The sequence below is a fragment of the Galeopterus variegatus genome, unplaced genomic scaffold (assembly GCF_000696425.1).
Source record: "Galeopterus variegatus unplaced genomic scaffold, G_variegatus-3.0.2 Scaffold3247, whole genome shotgun sequence".
NCBI lineage: Eukaryota > Metazoa > Chordata > Mammalia > Dermoptera > Cynocephalidae > Galeopterus > Galeopterus variegatus.
In genome coordinates, this window is record NW_007729358.1 from 181,871 (window position 1) to 209,532 (window position 27,662).

The window sequence follows — 27,662 nt, forward strand, 5'->3', positions numbered from 1 at the left end:
GGGGTAGAATGTGTTTTCTTTGTAAAATTTTTTTATGCATTATTAATTTTCTCTAAGTACATATAACTTTTATACTAAACTTTTAAACATAAAACATACACTTAAAGCCACATGTCGTTGTATTAAAAACAACACACAAATGTATTGTATAAACCGCATCAATCTTTGAAGTATTGTTTTCTCATCGTATTTTCTTTAGATCAGTAAGAATCACTTTGGCTTGAACTCACTTTCGATTAGTCTCTTTCCTTTCAATCAGACAGCTCCCTTCTAAGGACAGGCCCGCGAAGAGTCCTCTTGACTTGCAATACGTAAAGACGGCAGCAGATTTCCTCAGGGCGACATTGCCTTCCAAATTCCTGCAAAATAGGAGATTTTCACGAGAGCCTCTAAACCTACAGATAATTATCCAAATAGCACTGTGATTCTAGCTCAAAATAATTATATTATTCCATAGGTACTTCAACTGTTTTTGCACGTTTTACTTCCTGCTGGCCTAAGCCAGATGTTTCAGGGTGGCCTAGAGGAAGAACACATAAGGGTGTTTCAAAAACTTCATGGAAAAATAGAATTAAAACATAATACGGATCTTTCCTTGAACTTTTTGAAGCACCTCGTTTGAGTTAAAATTACTGTAGAAGGATGTGATAATGTAGAACACAGATCAGGCTGATATTTTCCACCTGGATCTTCCTCCCCTAAAACAGGAAAATACACCTCCAGAATGGTAAAGAGTTTGGATTCTTTTTACACTGAGTATTTTCGTGGAACCTAGAAACCATTTTACATAATTTTACTGTGTAACCTGCATAAATGGTCTGGGTATACACAGCTCCATTAACCCAAGAACAGTATTTAACTAATAGGAAAGTACACTTTAAGTTTTGTAAGTGTCGCTCGAGTAAAACACATCCATTTCAAATTTTATTTATTTACTTATTTTAAAATTTATTTTATTAATATATATATTTTTTACATTCTAGGATGCTGTTGTGGAGCAGGTGGGAGGGAAGGGCGAAGGGGAAGGGGGAAGAAATGGGATGGAAGGAGGATGGGTGGGATTGAGGCCTGCGGCACCCCGTCATTCCCACAGGGGAAACTGGGGGCTTCCAGCGGTGGCTTGGTCATTGCCAGGCTGGGTGCAGATGTCAAGGGGGTGTGGCAAAAGCCCTCACCTCCCACCACCCCAGCTCGGGAACCCGGGGCCCTTCTTGCTGCAGCTCAGTGGTCATCACTGGGTTGGTTACATGGTGTCGGGGGTGTGGCCGAGGCCCGAGGCCCCCCTATTTCAAATGTTAATGATTTGGTCTGAAAAAATGTGTTTTCTTCCCTCATCAAAGTTGCCCTTCATCAGTTAATAAAATTTGACTTGCCTGGGCCCCCTCGAAGCTTACGGTCAATTTTATGTTCGAATCCAGCAGATACAGGGACTTCTGTTTCTGAAACACTTCATTTCTCCTTGTGTTCTCCAGTTTCAGATTTTCTAGTCTGTCACACTGGCTGTGTTTTGTGAATTTCTTATTTGTAATAATTTCGAATCCTCAGGGGGATGTGTAAATCATAAATTTGTTCATTTTAATTTTTACTCTTAATATAAAAGAAACATGTCGTTTCTAAGCCTTTACCCTAACATCTATTCTGAAAGTGCTTTTCGGGACTCACCTTCCCAAGGGCCCGACAGCCACGGTGAAGTTCCCTCCCAGGGTTAGGTTACCACCCTTAGCAAAAGCTTCCACGGCTCTGTCGTAATTCAGAATTATTACCAAATCAGACACCTAAAATGTAGAAACCCATGTATTTAAAAACAGTTAAGACTAAATACCATTTAAAATATATGCTGATTAAAACTCAAATATACTACATGTAAAATGTAACAAAATTTCAGTGTAGACAGAGAAAGAATACAAATATAATATAAATATAAATAAATATAAATAGGGTGATCAGGCAGATGCCCTGTGAGTGCCACCAGGCGCCAGGCGTGTCCTGTGAGGTTCACGTGCACCCACTGCCCCTTCAACCTTCCCAACAACCTTGTAATGTATGTGGCGACTCTAAGGTCTCGTGGGGTCAAGTGAACTGTCAGTACTGATGACTACAATGCGTCAAACACAGGTAGGTGAGAAGCATCCCATCACTCTCGGATCTCTTCAAACTAGATACTGCACAGAAGCCAGACCCAAAGATCACAGAACGGGGACCACTGGGGACACTCTCCACACGTGTGCTCCTGGCCAGGCCGTGAACTCACCACCAGGAAACTGCACACAGGACACTTTAAGGTCGGTCACAGAAGTTTGAAATGTCAGGAAGCAAATTAGTGTCCATCGGTTAATGCTTATTACCATGACTTACTTTTTTTCTAAATGAAAGAAAAAACTGGAATGGAATTCAACTGAACGCTCAAGGCACGGCAATGAGGACAAAGAATCTGCTTCTCAGGCTTATGGCCACTGTGGCAGAGTCCACGGTCAGAGCCGAAACGTAACAGATCCTCTGGGCAGAGAAGCCCAGTGCCAATCCCAGCCCCTCTTCTGGACAGCCCGTGACTGGGGCATTTCACTGGCCTCTGGGTCTCTCGTCCTTTCATATGTAAGATATGCACGATAGGACCTGCCTCACTGATCTACTGCGAGGATGAGACAGACAGCCCGTGACTGGGGCATTTCACTGGCCTCTGGGTCTCTCGTCCTTTCATATGTAAGATCTGCACGATAGGACCTGCCTCACTGATCTACTGCGAGGATGAGACATGTGTGCCCAGTGCGCCTGGGAAACTGAAGGCCTAAGGCACAGTGCTAAGAATTGGGGCTCAAAATCAAAACAATTTGGGCATGAATTCCACTGCTTCCTTTTGCATGCTGCATGACCTTGGGCAAATTATTGAGCTGCTCAAAGCCTCAGTTTTCTCCTCTGTAATTGGATGTAAAGATAGTAACCACATGCGTAAGGCTGTTTAAGGATGAATTGAAATCATCTGTAAAGCCTGGCAGGCTTATTGCATCTCAATAAGACATGCAAAGGCCAAGCAGACTGATGTTTAAAAGATGCCTTAATTTATTAGTTCTATAAATTTTTTGGAGTGTTTAAGTGGATGTTTTCATCTGACCTGCAGAAAAATCCTTTTTATTACCAAATGAGACAAAACATGGAAGAACCTAAGGAAGTTTCTGATACTCGTAGGTTCTAAGTAATGTTTAATTTGAATCATTTTATTAAAAAAAAAATACAGACAAGCTCCGTAGGACAAACTAAATGCTTCTTGTCTCTATAGACTTTTCAAAAACTCAATTATCTTTTATATGCGTTATTTAAATGAAATTCCAGAGTTCATTTTATACTGCCATAAAGACAAGCTTTGCAATCAAAAGTTTCTGTAAAAAGCAAGCATAAATAAACTACAAAGATAAGTGAGATATTAACAATAAAAACTGATAGTTTAAGCCATTCCAAGTGCTCTTTATGTATTAATCCATTTATTTAATCACCAATATAAGCCCAGAGGGAAGGCTATTTTCATCTGCTTTACAGATGAAGAATCCTCGGTGTGCAGAAGCGTCCCACGCAGAGGGTGGGGACAGGCATGCAAAGAGCTGGGCTCAGTCTCTGCTTGTCCAGAGCAGCCACTACGCCAAGCTGCCTTTTGAAAATGATGGAGTGCATCATTTTACAACGTGTTTATTTAAAGTCTTTCGATTTCATTAACTGGATGATAGAACTACATCTTACTTGTAATTGTTTTTCAAGGCTGTTAACGTACCCTATGGCTAAAAATCCAACATTTCCAGAGAATCATGGAGACTGTCATTTTTGGTCTGTAATATATTGAAATTTATATTGCAGCCATTATTAGTTAGTGTCTCATCATTGTTGAAATAAATTCTACTTGAAATAGATCCTCAAAGCATGCCTCCCAGTCCCACAGAGAGCTGGAGGGTTGTGCAAAGGGTGGGCTGTGATTAGTGGACCTAGCAGTCTAGCAGGCACGACCTGCTTGGAGAAAGCGCCAGTCTGCAGGGCAGGGCAGGGCAGGGAGGCTGCGAGAGCTGATGGAAATATGCTGTCCACTAGAGGGCGACACCTTCCAAGGCTTTCATTTGGTTGCGTGTAATACAAAAATGCAGTCATAACAAGCAAAACTAAAATATGTGATTTTTATACTACAGATTTATGCAAAAGTTAGTAAAAAAGATCAAATAAAGATGGAAGAAGAGTCAGCAGAAATATTTCCTCCTAATAAGGCTGAGGGAATTTAAAACTATGGCAACTGAGCAAATTTATAATAGGACAGCTTCAGAAGAAATTGACCGAAATTTGAGAAGAAAATGATTTGAGCATATTTGAAGATTTGATTTACCAATCACTTAGCAATAAAGCAACAGATGGAAGATTAATATCGTGTATAAGACGATCCCTGTGTAACAGACCTCTGTAAACAAGTACACCCCAGTGTGTAATTTTACTTCATTTAATAGACGCCCAAATCATTAGGAGCAAAGTCATGAACTGAAATAACGTGAAGTTAATCTTTACTTAAAGAACTTGAAGGAACTGAGTATCACGGACAGAGGTAGGCAGCTCTGCATACATTGCCAGTTACGGTTTGTCAGAGGTTGAGCCGTATCTGTTACAAGATGTGCTCAGGATGAAAACAGATAAGACGGTGAGTGAAGGAGATCCTACTCTCAGGAAAGAAAAAGAAAGAAAAATAGGTAGAGATTTATCAAAAAAAAAAAATAAATAAATAAAAGAGAGCAATTTCCAGAGGTGTCAGTGGTAAATAACACTAGCAGATCTCTCAGTGTCTGTGTGCTGGGTTTCAGGTGCTTCCCGAGGACAGGGCAGCTGCAGGTGTGTGCACGACACACTCACCTCGATTCCTATTTCAAATCCCCCGCCGAGCCCGGCTATCCCAATGGCTGAAGGTGCAGACCAGCCTAATAAAAACAAACAAGCAAAAATATATTATTCAAACATTAAAATTCCTTGACAGATAAATATGGGAAGGAAAAAAATGCTAAAATGGAAATAGTGTTTCTTTTTTAGCCCGGCTATCCCAATGGCTGAAGGTGCAGACCAGCCTAATAAAAACAAACAAGCAAAAATACATTATTCAAACATTAAAATTCCTTGACAGATAAATATGGGAAGGAAAAAAATGCTAAAATGGAAATAGTGTTTCTTTTTTAAAAAATGAGAGAGTTATTTTCCCCTAATGTTTTAAAATGTTCTGTAAAAAGCATATACAACTTTTTAAGTTAAGGATATTTGAAAGGTGTTAGACATTCATTATGAGTTTCATGGACTCATAAACCCCTGTTGACTACACTTCCTCCACCAACTTGTGTTAAAGATTAAACTACCCACTAATCATACGTAGCATTTAATAATTCCAACTATCAAAATTTTTATAAAATAATTAAGCTGTAGCGCTAGGTCTTAGGATTTATATCACAGATATAAGAGATCAGAAGGATTCAGGAGAGTTTATTATGATCACTTCTAAGGGTAACACAACATTAAAATGTTTCTACTGTAAATTTCTGAGGGTAGAAATGCTTTGACACCTCTTCTGCCCAGTGGAAGCACAAAAAATAGGCTACAAATGCAAGATTATTAAAACTCTAACAGGATAAATTCCTTATCATTTGGAAACAAATGTGCGATAATTCCATATGCCATGATATGGCACATTTTAGGATTACTGTATGCTTATTTTTCCTGATAGAGAAACAGTTATGTTAAACAAGTCTAGATAAAGTACTTTCTGAAAGGGTTAGCAGCTTTCCAAACACCATTTCTTTACTACCACGCATTCTAGATAATAGGAGATTGCTTGAATATATCTAGAAATAACCCATCCGGGCTTAGAGGAGTTTCAACCACAGAAATTGGCGTGTGATAATCCCAAAGTTGTTTCTCATTCCCTGTGTTAGGAACTGTCCCTGCGTGGAGACCACAGGTCTTGGCCAGGATCCCGGGGAACTGGTCGTGCCTTATTTGGACAGCTTTTAAATTACCCTCAGCAGAGTGAGCGGCTGCCGCTCAGGAAGACGGGAGAGAGAAGTCCAGGTTTTGAAGCCAGGAGAAAGGTCCTCCTGGGTTCTGAGAGGAACCGGAGCTTGGTGCTGATAGATCTTCGCCCTAATCCCCCTGTCCAGGGGGCAGCTGGGGGACCTTAAGGCCTCAGCGCCTCTCCCAGCACTGACAGCTCCTCACAGATTTCTAGTCCCTCTGATGGGGGACCCCTCGGAAGGTGCCTCGGTTTTGTTTGGTTTTACTGCTGAGAAGTTTGTGGCAAACACCCAGGCAATGCTCAGAAGAGATCCTGCAGTTCCCACTTTCATGGCCCCACCCTGAGCAGTTTGCTGTGGGGACATGGTGGCAGGAAAGAGTGAATTTAACTGGTGTTTAAAGGCTGTATGTTCCACAAACACCTATACTCATTGTCTGTAAATGTCACATGCTCTCTCTCAAAATAAAATTAAATTATCCATGCTGGAAAACAGCTATTAATAGAAAAATGTGTTCACTTGTGTAACTGAAAAGCAAATGTTAAATTGGTATAAAAAGAATCTTAATTGGCTATGACACACCTACATACGTTTTAAATATTACCATAAATGTTGGTTCTTGGGATTCATGGCAAATATATTTTGATTTCGTCTCTAAAAAGTCAAGTAATAGATTTTACCCCACAAAGTAAAACCAAATTATACTGCTCCTGATATGATTCTGCCTTGGAGGAAATCCTTCAAATGTCACAGTTTTGATGATCCTACACAGAATGGAGAAATTTGCAGATGGCCCCTTATTTTCATATCAACTTTTGTAAAACAAACAAACAAAAACAGCCATGCCATGCAGCCGAGGGATAAGAGTTCACAGCTGACAACAGAAATGCACAAACAGTCATGTTTAAGTAAAGTGTGTACAGAACAGGGTCAGATCCACCCAAGTCCCTTCCTCGACTTTGGAGGAGGAGAGGAGGTGGCGGCTTGTTTCCTTGGCTTGTTCACTGGTCCCACGATGTGCACCTGTACCCGGGCAGCCCGTGTTGTGTGAATTTTAGGTGATGAGGGGGGAACCTGTCATCCTCCCTATGAAGTGTGTTCCAACTAGAAGCAGAACAAAAGCAGCAGCAAGATTATCCACCCCCCTAGTGAGCCGATGTCAACTTACTTCCATCTGGACGACGTGCCACTACGACCCCACTGCCTCCTCTGGCGGTCACCAGAAACCCAGCCTTGACCACAGACAGAACCGCAAGGCCTTTAGCCTTGGCGATGACGTGGGCTGAAAACATGGAAACAGCGGGTGGGTTAGCATGCTTTCTGCTCAGGCCTCACAGACAAGCAAGCCTCAAGCGGATTCAGCACAGGCAGGGCTCCAGGGTGTTCACCAGGGACCTCAAGGGCACATACAAGCCCTGCATGAAACCTAGTTACACCACAGACGGCATCCTCAAGCGGATTCAGCACAGGCAGGGCTCCAGGGTGTTCACCAGGGACCTCAAGGGCACATGCAAGCCCTGCATGAAACCTAGTTACACCACAGACGGCATGAGGCCTCCCTACTCCTACATCTCTTTTCTATGTTGTTATTTGTGTCATGCTAAATGCAACATCATAAATACCCCAAAATTCTACAACTGCCAAAATAAATGAGACGATTGAATGAGATTTTATTGAGTGACAGGGCAAATATTTTAGCAATTTCTGTCATTTAGGACATAACGCACAATTTAAAAAACAAAAGTTACTATTTTCAAAGAAATTAAGATCCACACAGTATATTAAGGAGAAACTTAAAAAACGACCAAAAGGCACATGGGGCAGAACTTCAATCTTGAACCACACAGCTAAGTTCACCTTTTCTTAATATAAAAACTTGGATTCCAAAACAGAAAATCTAAGTGATCTTGACACATTAAAAAGTTTTTGAACTTCATAAAATGAATTTTGAGTATTTGAGTACCATTGAACTACTAGTACACTAAATAAGTTTTTGAACTTCATAAAATGAATTTTGAGTATTTGAGTACCATTGAACTACTAGTACACTAAATAAGTTTTTGAACTTCATAAAATGAATTTTGAGTATTTGAGTACCATTGAACTACTAGTACACTAAATATAATTAAATTTATATTCATTTATCCACATTTCAGAGACATTCATTACATAAAATGAGGGTCATTAATATACGTATCCACTAAACACAGTGCCTCACTATACTGTGAATTTATTTACACAACAGTGTGTCTTTTGCACTGACAAGGGACGCCCAAAATAAAACTTTGTAGTAATTTACTTTATCATCGTTTTCATCAAATATTCTGTCAAGAAAGTGAAATCAGACATTTGTACACAAAAAGGTTTTGTTGATGTCCCCCCAAAACACTTAATTTCTAATATAATTAGTCTACTGTTTCAAAATTTAAATTAATAACAGACTCTGAAAAACATTTCATCCAAGAGCATGGAGCAGTGAACATGCAGAACACCGTGGAGCTGTTCCTGGTTAAGCAAAGGAACAGAAAATGAAGGTGCTTCTTGAACGGCAGTCTAGGAAGTGTACCTTACTTTTGCATTTTAAAAGGCTATAAATATATCGTAATGAGATTAAAAGCTATAGTACATATCATGTAGGTTTATTTTTACAGCCACACGTTGGCAGAACATCTTCAACTCCTCATGTCCTATTCTCCATGCTTTCAGAGTTATTACTTCTATTCAGAAATATTAGATATAATGAAAGCATGTGTTTTAAAAAGACCATATTCCACAGGGCAACTATGGTTTTGCAGATTATCTACCCAAATTCAGGGATGCTGAAATCCCAATAATCCCTAAATAATTCACCATTAGCTTTTCATTTATAACAGAATGTGCGAATTGCAGATTTACTTTCTAAATCAAGTCTCACTTACATCTCAGAGCCTGTAGCATCAGGGGAGGGCAAACCCATACCACCGAGAGGGTTTAAAGGTCTAGGGGGCTTGTCTTAAACGTGTTGTAGATTTCATCTTCTATCACGTGATCTATCGCCCTTGTTTTAGTATAAATAGAACTGCCCACCCCACCCCTGAAAGGCCCCAGGGAAGAGGAGCCTGACCACCTGGCAACTGTGTGCCCCCCCCCACATCCACCTGCACCCCTGGGGGTCAGCTCTAGTTACTAAGGCTAATATGTACACTGACTGTCATTTTCTGAGCTTCTCCTCCTGAAAGGGAGCCCAGGGGCCTTTATCTGGAAGCAGAGGAGTGCAAGACAGAATTCTGCTGTGCAAAATCCACGCATGACGATACACACTTAGGGATCTTCTAGCATTAGGAAACATGTGTGGCTGGCCTGACAGGCATGTACATACTCATATGTATTGAGAAATGTCTTCTACCCCTGCCTCAGAATACTGCTTCTGAAAATTCAGCTTTTCTGGTTGAGTTTTCTTTAAGCTTTAAACCTTAAATCTTCTAAAACTGTATTAGAACTGCAGATTATGATTCACGAGGTCTGAGCAAACCTCTCACATGCTCCCAGGGATGCCAAGCTGCTGGTCTGTATGCACGTGGAGTGGCAAGGCTCTAGCAAGCATCTCAAGATGGGAGAAGTGGCCAGGCCAATGTAACAAAAATCAATATTATTATTAGTATTAATATAACAATAACAAGCATTTAAAAAATCATTTAAAATCTGGCTTAGGAAAACAAAACTGGTCATGCACTGTGATTAATTAAGAGGGGAATTAGTCTGCAACATTGCCCAAGCTAGTTTGCATATGAATCTTCTTTGCATGAGATAAGTATTCGATGAAACTCCCTTTGAAAATAACTGGCAGTGTAATGAACAGGTAGTGGTTCCCAAAGGCTCACCTCTGGACCAGCACTTGGGTGGTCAGCCTGACTACACAAAAATTACATGAGAAATGTGTAAAAAATGTGCATTCTTGGCTACACTACACTGAGAGTCTGTTTCAGCAGGTTTGGAGTGGTGTTTAGGGACTGTATTTTAACGACCAGGGGATGCTGATGCACAGCTGTGCTGGGAATTATTAATGTCTTCTTAAATCACTATAGAATGTAAATATTTTATGTGGAAAGAGAAAACACAAAATTGAAATTTATTTATGAGATTAGCTAGTGAGTTTGCAAGGTTAACTTGCAAAGTTTTCAGAAAGAGATGAAAAGGACAGGTGAGTCTGGGCAAGTCTAAGTGGAAAAGGAATACGTGGTCTTTCGGGCACCAGTGCCACCAAGGGCAAAGTCTGTGCAAGGCAGAGGGGGAAGAGGGAGGAAAGAGAGGCCAGTGCCTGCTCCAGGCTGCAGGTCTGCAGATCTGCAGCTGCCCTACCTAGGAGACAACCTGGGAAGAGTACTGAGGGGCTTCAGAGCATCCCTGGGTCAGCTGTGGGAAAAGGTGGGTGGTCTGAGCACCCGCTGGTGTCAATGGGGTCCTCTGCCTGGAGTGAAAGAAATGTAAAGAGTGCCAATAGCAACTGAGGAGACAAAACAAGTTCGGAAATGAACAGCAAGCACTTGATTTACCTACCGGGAATGATCTTATCAGGTCCATTTCCAGAAGTTATTTCTGTGAATTCTCTCAATATTTTAGCAGCCTTCTTTGCTTCTGATTTCAAATTGGAGGGTATAGGGTTATTCACTGAAAGATTAAAATATATATACAGTAATGAAAAAATCTACTAAATAGAAGTTAGAAATTTATCGTAATTTCATTTTTCTCATGCGCAGTTAAGCATTAACAAATCATATTCTATCAGAGAAAGGAAATGAACTGGAAACCCTCATTATTCACTGTATTATCTCTATTTTCCTAATAAATCAAATCTACTCTGAGATTGGAAAACCTTAAACTCTCAAAACCTCAGGAATTATAAAACCATGGGATCCAAAGGATCTTAAAATCTGGTCAAACTTCCCCAAACCTCCCCTGTAATTAACTCACCTTAATGCTAATACGAAAAGATTAAAAATTTAAAAATTAACAAAAAAATATGTTTTACAGTTTGTCTGTAATACCTAATATAAAATTTAATATGATGGCACTTCAAAAAGTTCGTGGAAAGATTTGTATTATCTTTCAATTCTAGTTTTCCACGAACTTTTTGAAGTAACTTCATACATTTCACTATTCTGTCAAAAATGTTTGAATTGGCTGTCTTAATAGACTTTCCCATTAGTAAGATTCCAGGAGACTTGGGAATTGAGTGATTACTGCAAGTGACAAATGCCTGCATCTGTACAGCCTTCCACATTCTCAGTGTTGCTTGGATATTCATAGAACCACATGAGCACTGATTTGTGGTATCGAAGCTTACATAACCTCCAGCTCTGATGTAGACTGGGGACAATGGGCCATCCCCTGTCCCTGGACAAGGGGTCAGAAGAGCCACAGCAGTGGAGTGGCTTCACCGTGGACCTCACGAGCACGGGTGCCGAGGACCCCCAGTCTGGCTGTCTGCAGCTGGGAGGCACACACGTGACTGTAGGACTGCAGGATCCAAGGTCAGTGGCATTCTGCTGCACCACTCGTGTGATCTACAGAATGCAGATGAAGGTGCGCCGAGGGAAGCCTGACGTGGACCAATTGACCAGACAGCATGGGGAAAAGAGCCTTTTAATTTTTTTTTTTTTAATTTTAGCAAAATACAGATATTCCTAATAAAATAATATGATGCATTCTGGTGCCTGGTATGTTTGAAATATGTGATTTATTTTAAAAGTGGAAACCAAATTACAGTCATATCGGAATTCTGTTTTCTTAAAAAGAAATCAGTGTTGTTGTGGTCCAACACAGGAGAATTAGCAAGAATCAAGCCACGGGAAAATTGATCCCACAAATCGTCAATGGTATTGGTTTGCCTAGAGAAATCTATTTCATGGATATTTTATGCAAGCAAAGTGAAATGTGTGTGTGGGGGTGTGTGTCCTTTTCTCCTGTTTTAAATTGCATTGCATCACACTATTAGTATGTTTTGAACTGTGCATTTTTACTCAATTTTATTTCAGAATAGTTAAAATATTGGCTCTCCATGAAGGCCTTTAAAATCAAGTTTATGAGATATAATTTACAAAATAAAATTCACCCATTGCATAGGTTTGGCTCAGTGGGCTGGGACAATGGGTAGACCCCCTACCATGTTTCCATCTCTTATACATTCTGTCCCTGCCCTTTGTGACCAGGGAGTCGACCCTGACCCAGCCTTGGGTCACCATATGTAAGTTTTGCCTGTGCCAGAATTTCATGTAAATACAAGTAAACATTGTGTATTCTTTTCTGTCCAGCTTATTTCACTCACCACCAAATGAGTGAGATCCGCTCATGTTGCCACAGGGACCGAAGCTGGGCTCTTTCTGCTGCCGGGCAGGGTTCACGCTCTTCCGCTCACTTGTTGACCAACAGTGGGGTTTTTCCCAGTTTTAGGCTATTACAAATAAAACTGCTATGAATATTCATGTTTAAGCCATTTGTGGACAAACATTTTATTTCACTTGGGTAAATACCTAGGACAGGAATTGCCAGTTCATATGGTACACACGTTTAACTGTGTAAGAAGCCACCGAAGAGTTCACTAAAGTGATTGCTCCATCTACACCTATGGAATATACTAAAAAGCAAATGTACTTCACATGGCCTGGTTTTCCAAAGCTTTACAGTTTCAAATATTGACCTTGCAAGGACAGGAAATTCTCCTCAGGCTATAAGTCTCTGGTGCAAGATAAGGATTGTGGCTCAGCAGGTTGCTGGCTCAAGGACAGACTAGTTACTGACTGTTATGTAAATATACTGAGAAATTGCTGTAAGATCACTTAATTGTCTACTGGAATGTCATCTGACTTGTTTCATTGAAAGTCACCAGCCTATATTGTTAAACTATAACCCCACCTTTGTTCTCTTCCTGCAACTTCCTGGTCTGGAAAATAAATGCAGGAAGAGAACCCCAATTCGGCGTTAATTTCCCAAAGAAGGGATGGCTCTCACTGGAGGGTTCTGTGGAAGTTAACCATGTCCGGGCATCTCACTGCTCAGAGAGATGGGCTTTAAGAAATCCTTTGCATCTCTGTCACCCAGGGGAAGTGGGGTGACAAATCCGTGGCGGGGGCGAAGCAACACAAAGCAACATACACTGAGAGTCCTGGTCACTCCCTGTCCTCACCAACACTGGGTATGGCCAGGTGTTTGATCTTTAGTTGTTACAGTGGGTGCAGGGTGGCATTTTGTTATGGATTCAGTTTTTGTTTCCCAGATGACTGCTGACGTTGAACACTTTTTCCTGTGCTTATTTCTGTATCATGTGGTAAGTGCCTGATCACGTCTTTTGCCCATTTTAGAAAGTGCTTTGTGTTTTTGTTGCTGTTGTCAAAGATCTTTACACATCAGAGATGCATCTCCATCTTCAGTATATTTTCAGAACGTTTTTCCCAGTCTGTGGTTTGCCTTATCATTTCCTTAACTGTGTCTGCTGAAATTTTAGGGGCATATTTTAAAAAAAACATTTAAACTTTTCTCCCCAGTTTTGGTGCTCAAATTTCATGTATGTTAGATTATTTTTCCCCTGCACATGTTACTGAGGTCTACTGTTTTTTTTCGCAGCGTCTTTTCTCTCTTTGCTTCCTTTCGGGTATTTTCGACAGCTGTGTCTTCAGGTCCACTGTGGTTTTAGGTCTGCTTTTCAGACCATCAGACAGACTTTTCACTTCAAATACCACGTTTTCAGCTCTGAATGTTGCATTTGGCTGTTTTTCGTACCTCCCATTTCTGTCCTCACGATGTTTATGTTGTCTTTTCAATCCTGGAACATATAAGGATGCTTCGAAATGTTCGTGGAAAAACAGAACTAAAACACAAATCTTTCCATGAACTTTTTGATGTCCCCTAGTATTTAAAATAGGCGTTTTCATCCTGCCTGGTACTCATATCATGTCTGTTATTTGCGGTCTGTTTTTGACTGATTTCTGGCAAGGTGGATGTTGTCACATGTGCAGCACTAGCTGTCACTGTCGCCTCTGGTCGGTGGCAGTACCTGTGATGGTAGCCGCTGGGCAGACCTTCTCCAGCTCGTCCTCCCGCTCCGAGTGGGTGTGGAGCAGCCCTGGGACTTCTGCAGCCCCACTGCTGGGGGGGGGGGGCGGCCCTCCAGGGTGTGTCCCCCCGGCTGCTCTCCCTCGTCGCCCTGGGTGTGGAGTGGACTCTCTGCGCTCTGCTCAGAGCTGCTGTCCCCAGCTCCGTGTGGCCGGGGACTTGCCCCTCTCGGCTGCCCTGAAAGTCACCCTGCGCACACGGAGCTCACGTCTGTCCGGGGACGCGAGGGGACCCTCCCTGTCCTGGTGACAGCGCCCGCTCCCACGGCTCCTCTCCAGGGGCTTGGACATGTCCCGCGTGGGGCAGTGTCACTCCGAGCATGTCGTCCAGGTTCTGGCTGTAACCACCAGCTCCGTGTGGCCGGGGACTTGCCCCTCTCGGCTGCCCTGAAAGTCACCCTGCGCACACAGAGCTCACGTCTGTCCGGGGACGCGAGGGGACCCTCCCTGTCCTGGTGACAGCGCCAGCTCCCACGGCTCCTCTCCAGGGGCTTGGACACGTCCCGCGTGGGGCAGTGTCACTCCGAGCATGTCGTCCAGGTTCTGGCTGTAACCAAAAGTGGCAATTCCGACACCAGTTTCTTCGTCACGGCCAGAAGCTCTCAGTGGACTTTAAATTTGCTGTTGTTCGGTGACTCGTTGACTCTTTCCGTTCTGTCTAATGTTTTTCTTTTTCTGGTCCATTTGTAGGCGTGATTCTCTCTTTCTTATTGATTCATATATTAAGGGAATTAACCTTTTTTCTGGAATATGAGTCACAAATATTGATTCCCAGCTGACAGGGAGTTTGCATATGATGGTTTTTTCTACCTTTTTTTCCTTAAAGAAATCAAATTCATCTTCTAAGTCTTACCAGTTTCTCTTAACTAACTAAAGTAATTCTCAAGTTTGAATGGAAAATGCAAGAAGGAGTAGGAAAAAATATGCAAAAAGAGAGTAACGAAGGGACCAATTCTGCCGGAAACTGTGACATATTATAAGGCCTCGATAATTACTGTTTTGTAGTGAACGCAAATACAGGCAGGAAACGCAGTTTTACAAAATAGAAAATTCAAAAATTGACCCAAATATATAAAAGAATTAGTACATGATAAAGACGGCACCTGAAGCCAATGCTGAAATGAGGTACTGTTCAATAGTGGTCTTTGGGGGAAAAAATAGATTTGCCCACACCTTCACGGTACATAGGGATGAACTCCAAATTCATTAAAGATATAAAATGTCAAAAATCAAATCACAAAAGAACCAGAACTTATAGAAAAAATAGTTTTCAATTTCATGGTGCAAAAAGCCCCAAGGATGACAACAAAATTTCTATATTTTTAAGTGAACAGGAATTATGGCACAGTACATTAAAAAATAAAGGGAAAAGTATACGTTTGCAAATACTGAAGAACAGGGCACCCCCGCTGTGAACGCCCACCAGTACTTCTGTTGGTATTTTAGTGTCTGCTCCGAATTATTCCTATTGCTGAACACGTAGACTGTTTCACTTTTAGCTTCTATAGATGCTGCCTTTGGATGGTAATTATCTTAGGATAGAATCCTTGGAATTTTTTAAAAGTTTGTATTACATTATCAAAACACTTTCCAAAAAACTATTCATGTTTGGAACCACTGGGTATTACCATAAAAAACATCCCCAGTGCTCCTGGGGAGGCTGATGGAGGCACAGCAAGCATATCATAAAGACAAAGACGGGATGGTTTATCTTTATTTGAAATTATCTGAGTACTAGAGACTTCTTCTTTTGTTCACATTTCCTGTTTTGCATACTTTCTGTTCATGCTTTTTGCCCGTTTTTCTGGTGTCATGCTCCTTCTGGACTATAATTTCAATCATATTGCAAGTCTACACCTCAGCTTTCTGTTTTAAAATTTTATTTATAATTTTTAGCACCCATCTTTATATAGCAACATCTCTCTGGGCTCTCTACTATTTTATTTCTACCTATTATAATGAACAAAGACTTTCATTAAAAAAATTATACAGCTATATTTCTATATTTTCTTCCAGAGCTTTTATATTACGTTAAACATTTTACCCACCTCAAACTTATATTGGTATAGAATGTGAGGTAGGAACCTAATATTTTAAAAATATACAAAACAGTTTATTGAATAAGCCATGACACAATTAAAAATGAAACCTTCGTGACAGAAGCAAAAAATAAATAAATAACATTCACTTAAAAATACATGACAGTGTGACATGGTAGATTAATAAATTATTCCAGAACTAGTCACTCATATTAAAATGAAATAAAATTAGATTATATCACATAATACACAAAAAATTTCAATGTATTGAAACCTAAATATTAAAAGCAAAATTTAATGTTTTCAAAATAAATAAAAGGGAATATCTATATTATTTGGGGTATGGAGGAATTCCATAAACAAGGCACAACAGTAAAGGGAAGCTGTAGACATATTCAACTACACTAAAAAGACATATCAATATACACTTAAAAAATGAAAATATAACCCACAGACTGGAGGATATTTATCATACATATAAATCAGAGATTTGAGATCCAGACTATATAAAGATCTAAAAAGCAATAAGAAGACAAATAGCACAATATTCACACTTTGCACTGGGCAAAGTGTGCAATTAATTTATAGAAGAGGTAATCTCCATGGCCAACAAAAATTGATCAAATTGACTAGGAATCAGGAGGTACAAAGTAAGACCATAATGAGTTACCATTTCTTATCCAGTAGACTGAAAAAAGTTACGAATCTGCTGGTGAGTGTGTGTAGGGCTGGGGCCCAGAGTGAAGCCCCGTGCCCCGTGGTGGGTGGTAGTGGGAACGTCAGCAGCACGGCTGGGACAGCTGCACCAGCAGAGGCAATGGCACTTCCTAGGATGGAGATACCCCAAAGGGAGCACTCACAGGTACGTATTGTCACCCAGTCCATGCATCCACCTGGATCCTGCGAATGTAAACTATTTGGAAAATGGGTCTTTGCTGATTTAATTAAGTTAAGGATCTCCAAGATGAGATCACTGTGGATTCCCCAGCTGGGACCAAAATCCAGTGATTAGTGTCCTTGTAAGAAACAGAAGACACAGAGGGAGGGGAGGAGAGGAGAGGCCATGTGGCCATGGAACAGTGTGGTCACATGCCCAGGAACACCTGGAGCCTCCAGAAGGCGGGCAGCCCTGCCATGCCTGGACTTCCCACTTCTGACCTCCACGACTGTAGAGAATACGTTTCTGTTGCTGTCAGCCAACCAGTTTGTGGCAATTTGTGACAGCAGCCCCGGAAACTAACACAACATGTATAGAATGTGCACCAAGGCAATGTTTTTAAAAGCAAAATCATAATAAATAAAAATGAATACATTTATAATAACCTAAATTTTCCTCAAAAGAAGGATGAATACATACAGTTTGGTATAGTATTAAAATGAAATTCAACAGAATTTCAAATAGACTAGAACTATGCACATCATCTTGGAAAAATATGAATATTGAAAGGACCAACAAATTGCATAAAGATACACAGAGTATGTCACATTTATGTAAATGCTTTAAGGCATGCACAAAAATAAATGTGTTATTTATGGAGATATTATTTATGTATAAATGTATAATACTTGATTTGGTGGTAAATGGGAGGGGAGCACTGGGGAAGGGTCAGAATCAGTTAAAGTTAACAGGAGACTTGAGCAAAACTTAGGCTATTTTTCCTTGGGCTGTGTAGTGGGTCACAGATGTGAATAATGTTATGGTCTCTTGTGTGTCTGAATGATTATGTAAACATTATTCAGTACTAACTGAATATTGTATAATTAAAATATTTAAGATACTAGCAGGAACTTATGACTCCAGCTGTAAAAATTTATATTATGGATAATTATTCCATAACTTGTCTAACATTTCAAACCTGAATTCTCAGGGTCAACAGCATGCCTCGCATGAAGAGGTGTGGAAAAGTGAAAGCGGATTCTTATGTTTTACCCACACATAAGCCCCCACCCACCCTCAGACACACACACAAAGAAAACTCAAGGAAGGGATCTGGTGACAGGCTGTGCACTAAATTCCTGTTTGTTTGTTGCATGCACTTGTACAACATTGATAATTCTGGAATTAAAATTTTTAGGACCCAATGTAAAGTTACTCATTTTCTCAATAATCATGTACTTGTTTAAAATAAAACTGTCCCATTTTAATGATGGCCTTGAGAGACTGAAAGCCTGACGCTCTTTTACTTGCAATCGTGAATGTGAAAGAGAGAGATGGACACAAATTCTGAGAAGCACGTCATTCTCCCATCAGGAATGAATCTTAAGACACCTATTCAAAATGACGTACGTTTACTAATATACTTCTAAATTTTCCTGTTATTGATGCTTTGATTATACAGTCTGGATTTAGAGGGTCTTAGAAAACATATGAATGAGGAAAATTGCAAGTGACTATTTGGACCTTTAAAGTACATCTTATGGAGGCAGATTTTAGTCATGATTTGAGGTAACATACCCAGAACGGAAAGTTATTTGGTATTCTGCAAGGGATCAAAAATTTATATACAGTAAGAAACATTTCTAGTTTTCCAAATTTCCAATGAGGTACTTACAGAATTGATAGATTTTGAAAACTCTCATTAGGGAGTACACACTCAGGTGGGACCTGGCTTCATTTCATTTCAATTGCTAAAAAGGAGGGAAGACCCTGAGATGGTATGAGTTTGCATGACAAGTGAGCATACAACTGTAAAATTGACTGAGGTTAACGTCTGCAAGGTAAAAATGTCAGCTGTGATTTGCATTACGACTAGATAATGTATTTGTTTTCTGACTTTCTGTTGGTGTCTAACCTCAGTTTTCACGGAATGACTGGGTTTGTCACGTGCGGAGGGTTCACTCTATCAGGTGTGGGGCTGGTCAGCGAGGTGTCTGACTGAGCATGGGCCTCCCAGGTCGTAGCCTGGGGCTGTCCCTGGGAGGCAGCTGCCCTGAGATGGTGACATGCCGCTCCCATGCCAAGACGGGTAGGAAGTGGTACGTCTCCTCTACCCTCTCCTCCTTCCTGGGCACCTGCTGACAGCAGAGCTCAGGAGGGAAGGACAGAAGCCCTCTACCTCCTGCTGCAGGACAGCGCACACTGCCCGGAACAGCCACGTCAGACTAGCGCGAGGGAGCGTGTCCCACCTGAGTGTGTACTCACTAATCAGAGCTTCCAAAACCTAACACAGTAAGTAATAGAGATTTTAAAATATGATTTCTGACCCCCCTATGGTATTAGCTAAAGAAGAAAGATGTAGAAGTGTTTGCAATTTCAACTTTCTAACTTAGGACTAGATTTTACTTGTTTTTACATGTATTCTAATCACTTTGGAGGTGGAAAAATGGGTAAAACACTTATCAAATATGGTTATAATACATGTTGATATTTTTATCACTTTGCATAGAATTCAGAATACACTGTTTGCAAGTCCTTCTGAAAAAAAGCAAAACAGTGATTGTGCCTTTTCATTAAATATTAAAATGGATAAAAAGATGTGTTATCGTTGCTGTACCAAGTGCTGCTATCAGTAAGCACACCTCAAAACAATTTAACATTAGAGGGTTATACCCCATGCTTTCCTCAGTCAGACCCTAGATACACTGTTTCCTTCCGCTCCACCACCTTCCTGCTTGCCTTGAGCAGGTGTAGCAGGCGGGGTCCAAACAAGAGGTAGAAATCACACAGCGGGTTAAAGGGGAGAAGGTTAACACAACAAGTACTATGACTACAGATATAAGGAAACTGTCTACGGCACCCCAGGCTGAGAGAATCCTCAGGAAGGACAAGCTTGGAAGAGATTCAGGCCTCGTTGGAAGGTGTGGTTCGGCCCTGGGAGAGCAGAGAAGTCCAGCGCTGGGCCCCGGCAGGGGCTGCTGGCGAGAAGCGGTGGGCAGCGGGGGTGAGGCATGCTCTGGAGTCTGGGGGCTGGTGGGACTGGGGCCCTTCGGGCGGCGGGGGCTCTGTTCCTGAGCAGAGGGGGCTGCGCAGAGGACTTCATGGGGCCCAGGCTTGAGGTCAAAGGGGTCTCGTCCTGGGCTGGTGGCTGGTTGGGCTCTGCTAATGGCCCTTTCTCCCCCAAAGTCCCCCCAGTCCCCTCCACTGAAGAAGCTTCACATCCTGACCACTTTAAAAGGAGGGCTGTGTAAAGGAATTCCCTTGTTAATCCCAGAGCTCATGCTGACAAGCACTTGGGAGTTGGAAGGCAGTAAACTGATAACCAACCCAGACACAGTGGGGTTTGGCACACGACAGCTCTCAGGCCAAATCCAGCCACCACCTGCTTTCCTAGGGCCTGTGTAGAATTTTTTTACACTTTTTGATGGTTGAAAAAAACGAAAGCAAAAGAAGAATAACATATTGTGTGAAAGACATTTTCAAAGATGACTAGGTAAAATCACGTTAGAGGTCAGCAGCAACAGTTGGATATTTGTGCTCTTTTGATGAGGAACACTAAACGAACCCCAAATAAGTGAAGGGTTATACCTCCCGATAAAGACAAGGTCATTGTTCTCACCAGTACAGATTTGCATTGCAAAAAAAGTATTCAGATATCATATCTTGGTTTTCATCAATAAAAATTTTGTGGAAGTTTGTTTTCTCTCTCTCGTGTGCCTACATAAAATTCTAAATGTTGCATTCTTGGCTCATAAAGCCTACTATTCGTACCATCTGGCCCTTTACAGGCAAAAATTTGCCAACCTCTGACCTACTGGAATATGAAGCATTCTTCCTGACCAATTTTAAGTGCTGCCTTCTATAGGGAACCATACTACACGGCCCTGCAAATAAGTGAGCCCCTACCAGGGCCGGGTTCTGCTGGCAGGCACTGCGAACGGGGTCCCAGTGGCGTGTGCTTGTCCAGCAATTGTCCCCATTCTCCTGTTGCCTCGGGGCCTTCCCTTCCTCCCAGAACACCCAGCTTCCTCATCAGGAGAACAATCACCTGAGATGTGCTGGGAACAATCTGCCCACATCTGGTTTACATGCTGGGTAAGGACACTTTTTCCTTCCTTTTTCATATTGCACCAGGGCGTCACCCTGACTCCCACTGACTGACCCTGACTGCGCCTCTGGGACGGGGGGTGGGGGTGGGGGGCCGGTTCCTGCTGAGCCCCAGCTTGGCCCTGTCTTCTCTACGGCTCCACCTGCTTCCACTTACATGCAAACCTCACATGCCCACCTGCTCAGGTCCTGTGACTTTAAGCACCACTTGTATTTGATAATCCTCTAAGTTTTATCTATTTAACCTTCCCCTAAATTCCAGACTCACAATATCCATTACAGCATCTCAAATTTAACATATGCAAACATAGCTCAGACGTCCCACCTGCTCCAGCAGCCTCCTCCCCAGGTTAATTTCATCTAGAGCTCACACTTGAACCCTGGGCCCACTGTGACTTCTCCAGTTCTCTCGTGCCCTATAGCCAACCCGCCAGGAACCCTATCAGAACACAAACCTCCTAAATTCATTCAGAATCTGACAACATCTCATCTCCTCCCCTGCTACCAGCTTGATCCAACGTAGAACATCAATTCTTGTAGGGTCTGTTCAGCAAGGAAACAACGTGTTTCCTTGTTCCCAGTATAAAGCCCAAAGGGCCATTTCACCAAAGAAAGGCTCAGTCTAAGTAATATCTCAGGTCATATTACTTCATTGCTTGGATTTCTCAGTTTTCCCATCATATTGAGATGTCCGGTCTGCACCCGTGGCCGATGCCACTCGTGTGTGTGTGTGTGTGTGTGTGTGTGTGTGTGTGTGTGTATCTCCTACACATCTCCCTCACTAGAACCTCGGTAATGTGAGGATGTGCAAGCTGACTATTTTATTAACTATAATATCTCCAGCACGCACCATAATGCCTGACATACAGTACATGACCTGTAAAAATTTGTTCAGTGAATAAAGTATTAGTGTGGCTTTTGGGAATTAAAAGTCAATTTGTGAGAATCCTGTGAAGATTCATTTACACAGAACATCCAATGGATTTAGAAGAAAATGTTCTGAGTAATAGCAAAGTTTCTCTGCCTCTCAGACTAAGTAACGTTTCCCAGACCCTGAGGTGGTGGGGGGACTGGGGGCATAAGGGAGCGAGGTACAAGTTGATGGGATGGTATCCCAAAATAGCCCTTCCCCAGGAGGACAACAACAAACAAAAAACAAATGGGAAGGTCTGAAAGCATGAGACCAGGCAGCAGGACCCAAGCAGACCACATACACCCCACTCGGGAGATAAGTGTCGAGGGATTAGGTTACAGCTCACCCCACAGAGCTTCCCACAGCCCAGAAGCCATGGGAATCAGATCCCCTGTGCAGAAGGAAACTTTGCTTGTTATTCTGTATGAGAGCTGGACTGCCAGACCTTGTGAAGGACTGACACTGTCAACTATTAGTTGAGCACTATCTTTAGGATTAATGGTAACCAAAGACAAAACAAGCAAATGTGTGTGGGGAGTGCGGACACCCCAGACACTGCTTGTCAACCCCACCCTGAAACACAGTTGCCTCTGGGGAGAAAGGGAGGTCCAAGCTCGGTTGAAAATAAGGACGTGTCACGGAGTTTTTGTACTTCCAGAGCCTCACACCCATAGATTTGTCTTCTCTTCATGCTTCCTTTGTGCTCTCTCCTCTTCCACCACTCAACTGTACAACCCCTACAGCCAGAAATATACTTTTTTACTAATCTTCGAATCCCCTAAATGTGCCTTGTTCGTATATCTAGATGGTCAATACATTTTAGTTACGTATCTCATACACATATGTATGTATATGCATAACTATTTCTATATATCATGTTACATATATCATATATCTAGATGTTCAATAAATTTTAATTACAAAATCTATATCATATACATATGTGCATATGATAAACTAAACAAATCTGCTCTGACAAGGTCAGCTAAAAATTGCAGTGCCTTAGGAAGCTTCGGACAAGTCAGCAGACTGTCCACATGCCCTGGAAAACATTATCATAAGACAGTTCTAGAAGCCAGACATGCTGGCACCAAAAGTAATAAAAGAACCTAGAATACTTCTTATAACCCTTATCCTAAATTCCTGCATGTAAGATGTAACCTAGTAACAATCCAAAATCTCTCTCTCTCTCTCTCTCTGTACTAGCCAATAGAAAAACTGATGTAATGATTAGGGGTCTGAACTCCTCTCTTTTGATTCTCCCTCTTCACGTGATTATAAAATGTTGAGTTCTGCTGGCCCCTTCAGAGTGCATTTTTCAGGGCAATCTGACCTGTGCATTTTTCCAGCTGCAGTCATCACAGTGACTCAACAAACTCCATGGTCATATGTTCAGCCTCAGTATCTTTTAGGTGAACACATATATCATACATCTATATGTACATCTATATATCATATTACATATGTCATACATCTAGATGCTCAATACATCTTAATTAGTTAATTGTAGTGGAAATTTGTTCTTTTTGCTTTTGAATTTACTTTATTTTGGAAGCAGCACAGTTTGCTTCCATTGATGCTGTGGCACCTGAAGAGGAGCAGGTGGCCCAAATCTGCAATATTAGGATAATTCTCCTTGTGCCACAGCAGAAGTTCAAAACCAAAGTTGGTCCAACACCAGCACCTAATCAGAGACTTTTGTAGGAGCTTCCAGAATGACCTTTTCCAAGGCACTTCCATTTGGACTTGCTGCAGGATTTTGACTCTACACCGGGAGAGTCTGAGAGCAATGCCGCACAAGAGGTGGGGACAGAGCCTGGGCTTGGCTGTGCCTCGACTGAAGTAGGAACAGCTCTGGACTTTTCAGTCCCATGGACCAGTATAATCCTTTTCTGTTAAAGCCAATTTAGAACAGATTTTCTAACACATGCAACTAAAGTACAGGAAATAATACATAAATGTTAACTCCCCAAAGCCTTTCGACTTTGAACTCTCCCAGCCAAGCAGTATTAGACCAATCAAATAAGCAAATGCCACAGTTGAAAGTTGCTATCGCAATATCCTGCCATAGGGGAATGTCAGGTCATGGCCTGTTGTGTAAACACGGAAGGAGAGGTACTGGACTCTGGAGTCAGATGCATCCTGCTTGCCTGCAGACTACAGTACTCTTCCTGGAACCAGTCCTGTCTCACTGTATACTAGCTGTGGACAAGGCTGGACACAGTAAGGACATCTTCAGTGTGTCAGTCAAACTACAAAAAATATTACAGATTCTGTTAAACTTCTGATAAAATTATATTGCCACGTCATAAAGATATACAATAAATTTCTTTGTCAGAACAAAAAATATTTAAATGAAAAACTTAGATATTAGCTTCAATTCCTGTCCTCAGCATCAAATCCTAGACTGCCCTGATTTCGTCTGCTGTGCTGTAAGTTATACAGAGCATGATCTGATCAGGGTGTTGAGTCATACTTTATTATGCTGCTAAAGTTATGAAGATATAGGTCATTACTAATAAGCCTGTTAAACTTTAAATCACGGTTAGCATGTGAACATTCATAAGAGTCTTACGTCTCCTGAATTCCCAGGCCGAGCAAATTCTCCATAAACATTTGAGTTTTTTCCTAGGAGAAGTATGGCTGACAAACCTCAAGTTAAGGAACTCTTAGATGTAATGTTTTCTTTAAAAAGCAATTACAATATTTGAAATTGTCCATACTAAGACAATTTCTAAAAAAAAATAGGAAAGGTTTATAAAATACTGGGAAGAAAATTTTTACCTTGGTAAACTCAAGAGCTCAAATGAGCTTAAGATATGGAAATATTTTACATATTGATAAATAGGCCAATAATCCCAAGGCTAGGGTTACTGGAGGCACACGGTGACACTAGAATCCTACTTGGAGTAAACTGCCACAAAGGGTGAAAAAGCTGGCTGCTGTGTCCAGCACAGACCTCCACCAAGGGTCAGGAAGGAAAGCAAGGAAGACCCAGAGCCCCTCCCGCCACCTCGTTACCAGAGTTCAGGGTTCCCAGACTTTCCTTCCGTCCACAGCACTCATTACATTATTTTACTCAGTGGACTCTAAATCATGATAGGGACACCTATAGGAAAAGTAAGCTTAAAAATGGTTTTCCAAATTTTAATTAATTACATATTAATCAAATTATTAAGCCTTATGATTTACATGAAATGGAGGTTAACTCACTAAACTGATGAAATCTCATCCAAGATCTAAGAAACTAGAATGCTGCTACAAGTAATTCAATTTTAGCCAATATAAGAGAAACTATCTAATCTGTAAAGAGGCTTTGGAACTCTGCCTTGAGCTCACAACCTTTATTAACAAGGTAAAATTTTGAACACCGCTGCCTGACAACTACAGCCTTTGTGTTTTAAACCAATTCCTATCTTTCTGTGGCTTTGGTTTAACTCCTTCCTTTGTCTTCTGAAGACAAAGCTCGTGAGTTCTAGAAATCAAAACTTGTATCCCTGGTCAGATCAGTAACCTCCCCAATCCACCCTTTACACCAGACTGACCATCTGAACGCCAAGTATCGGTGTGGCCTATGCTTCTCTCTCATCCCTTTGACCCCAGGCTGTGGATGGGGACAGAGCAGGAGTGATGAGGGGCTCCCTTCTGGATGAGGAAGCCTGACTCCTACCTTCCCCACCTGTTCTCCAGCTGAAGCACACTCTTGGCTCAGGACAGGACCACACACACCACTCTGGCCTGATTGTTCACTGCGAGGAAGCCTGACTCCTACCTTCCCCACCTGTTCTCCAGCTGAAGCACACTCTTGGCTCAGGGCAGGACCACACACACCACTCTGGCCTGATTGTTCACTGCAAAAAAATGGACTCTTCCCAAAGAAAGTTTTAAAAAGTCAAAGTGCTTAGGTCTTAAATTGCAGAAAATTACGTCTTATAGTGATGCCATGTGCAAGTAAGCCGATGTGTACAAGGACTTCTGTGGCTGCTAGTAAGTCGGGTCAGTGAATAAACAATATTTCCCTTTGACCCGTATCAACTTTCTTTTATTTTGAAATACCAAATCCCTATTTCTAAACAGTGAGAAATCTCCCGAGAATAAAGATTTCCTAAACAGAATAAAAGTATCAAGTCACTCTTGACGAGCAAAGACTTTGTTAAATCATTTTTAAAATCTTACAAAAGATGAGGGGTAGTATTCACTCATCTTACAGAAATTTTGTTTAAATAGAACATTAGTGATAGTGAACCAAATAACCAATTCTTCTTAACTCAGACATGACAAACAGGATGGAGGTTATTACTTATTCTGATTACTTTAACATCCAACATAGTAATTTGTAAGCAGTCGCTGCACAGGTTTTTCAATAACAGGCCAGCACAGTGGGGTAAACAGCATTTTAATCTAGAGACCTGTGATTTCCCCGAACTGCGTGTGCACAGATTTTCTGACTAACTCGTTATTATTTCAGGAATTTCCCCATGTCTCAATAAAAACACCCGTGAGAACAAGACTGGAGGACTCGAATATTCTGCAAGCAGAAGACAGACTGAAAACTCCTCTCCCGGTGGGCAGGGATCGCACCTTCGTGTCATTCTTTCCAACTCGGCCTGAATTATGCTCAAATGCGTGTTAAAACGAAGTGACCGTGACACACTTTTTAGCCACCCGCGTGAATCCCATTTCCTTACTTTCATCAACCGACTCAAAGCATTTCATTTCTTTAAATTGAAACACAACAACTATCACAGCCACGAGATGCACAGCGCGGTCCGGCCTGGTGGCGTCCCTGTCCCGCTCTCTCCCACCTGCGACCTGTCACAGCCGAGGAGGCGTCCTCCCGACTCCCGCCGCGGGGCTTCCAGCACATTCCAAACACGTACCAGACACGAAGCTTTGGAATGCCGCTTATTCAAACAATTTGGAATGAAAAGAGAGTAGCTGGTACGTGGCTTTTCAAATATTAGATACTCAAAAAAACTTAAAACGAAGTAGGATCGTTAAGACCCTAAACTTAGGAAGAGCTTTTCTATGAATTAAACGACTGTGGCTAGACTTGGATCAAAGCACCGCGGGCGGGACAGCTCTGACGACCTGCGGAACGGCCTGACTGCACAGGTGCGCAGCGGAGGAAACCCGGCCTCGTTCTCTGGCCTCTTCCACCGGCGACCTACCGTCTGCAGCGAGCCTTCCAAGGGGACGGGGCGGTCACGTCACCCTCGCACCCCGCCCCACTCCAGGGGGCCTCGGCGGCGGCGCTCACACCTGCCGGACACCTGTACTCACTCGTGCCCTCCAGCCTGGTCCGCCCGGCGCCCCTGCAGCTGCGGACACCTGCCCAGGAAGAGGAAGGGCGCGCCCCGCCAGGCTCCGCCTCCCGGGCCGGACGGGCCGAGCGAGGCGCACACCTGAGGCAGGTGAGGAGCAGGTGAACGCCCAGCCTCTGTCCGGTGCAGAACTGCCACTGCACACATCCCCGCAGGACACGCAACACAGTTCCCGGTGACAAGAGCGCAGGGCTCGGCCACTGGTGAAACACCATCGTCCACCCCGGCCCCTCAGGCCCAGCGGACAGTGCCCGGCGGTCCCCACATGGCCCGGGGGCGCCCCGGCCCCGCGTGGACCCCG

The 27,662-nt window shown here is 42.2% G+C and overlaps 1 protein-coding gene across 2 annotated transcripts in view; it reads right to left on the reverse strand.

Moving 5' to 3' along the window:
• Window positions 1-27,407, reverse strand: part of SH3YL1 (SH3 and SYLF domain containing 1) — a 44,392-nt gene extending 16,985 nt beyond the window's left edge. Inside the window, exons 1-7 of one of the 2 annotated variants that reach the window (XM_008584367.1) lie at window positions 27,321-27,407; window positions 12,319-12,444; window positions 10,551-10,661; window positions 7,183-7,296; window positions 4,873-4,937; window positions 1,663-1,775; window positions 231-359 (exon numbers count right to left, since the gene is read on the reverse strand). In XM_008584367.1, coding sequence (XP_008582589.1) covers window positions 231-359; window positions 1,663-1,775; window positions 4,873-4,937; window positions 7,183-7,296; window positions 10,551-10,661; window positions 12,319-12,343 — 557 coding nt within the window. In that variant the 5' untranslated portion in view covers window positions 12,344-12,444; window positions 27,321-27,407. Of the gene's footprint in view, window positions 1-230; window positions 360-1,662; window positions 1,776-4,872; window positions 4,938-7,182; window positions 7,297-10,550; window positions 10,662-12,318; window positions 12,623-27,320 lie in introns of those variants that run through there. The other variant, XM_008584366.1, reaches the window with a different exon arrangement.
• Window positions 27,408-27,662: the final 255 nt, after the last annotated feature.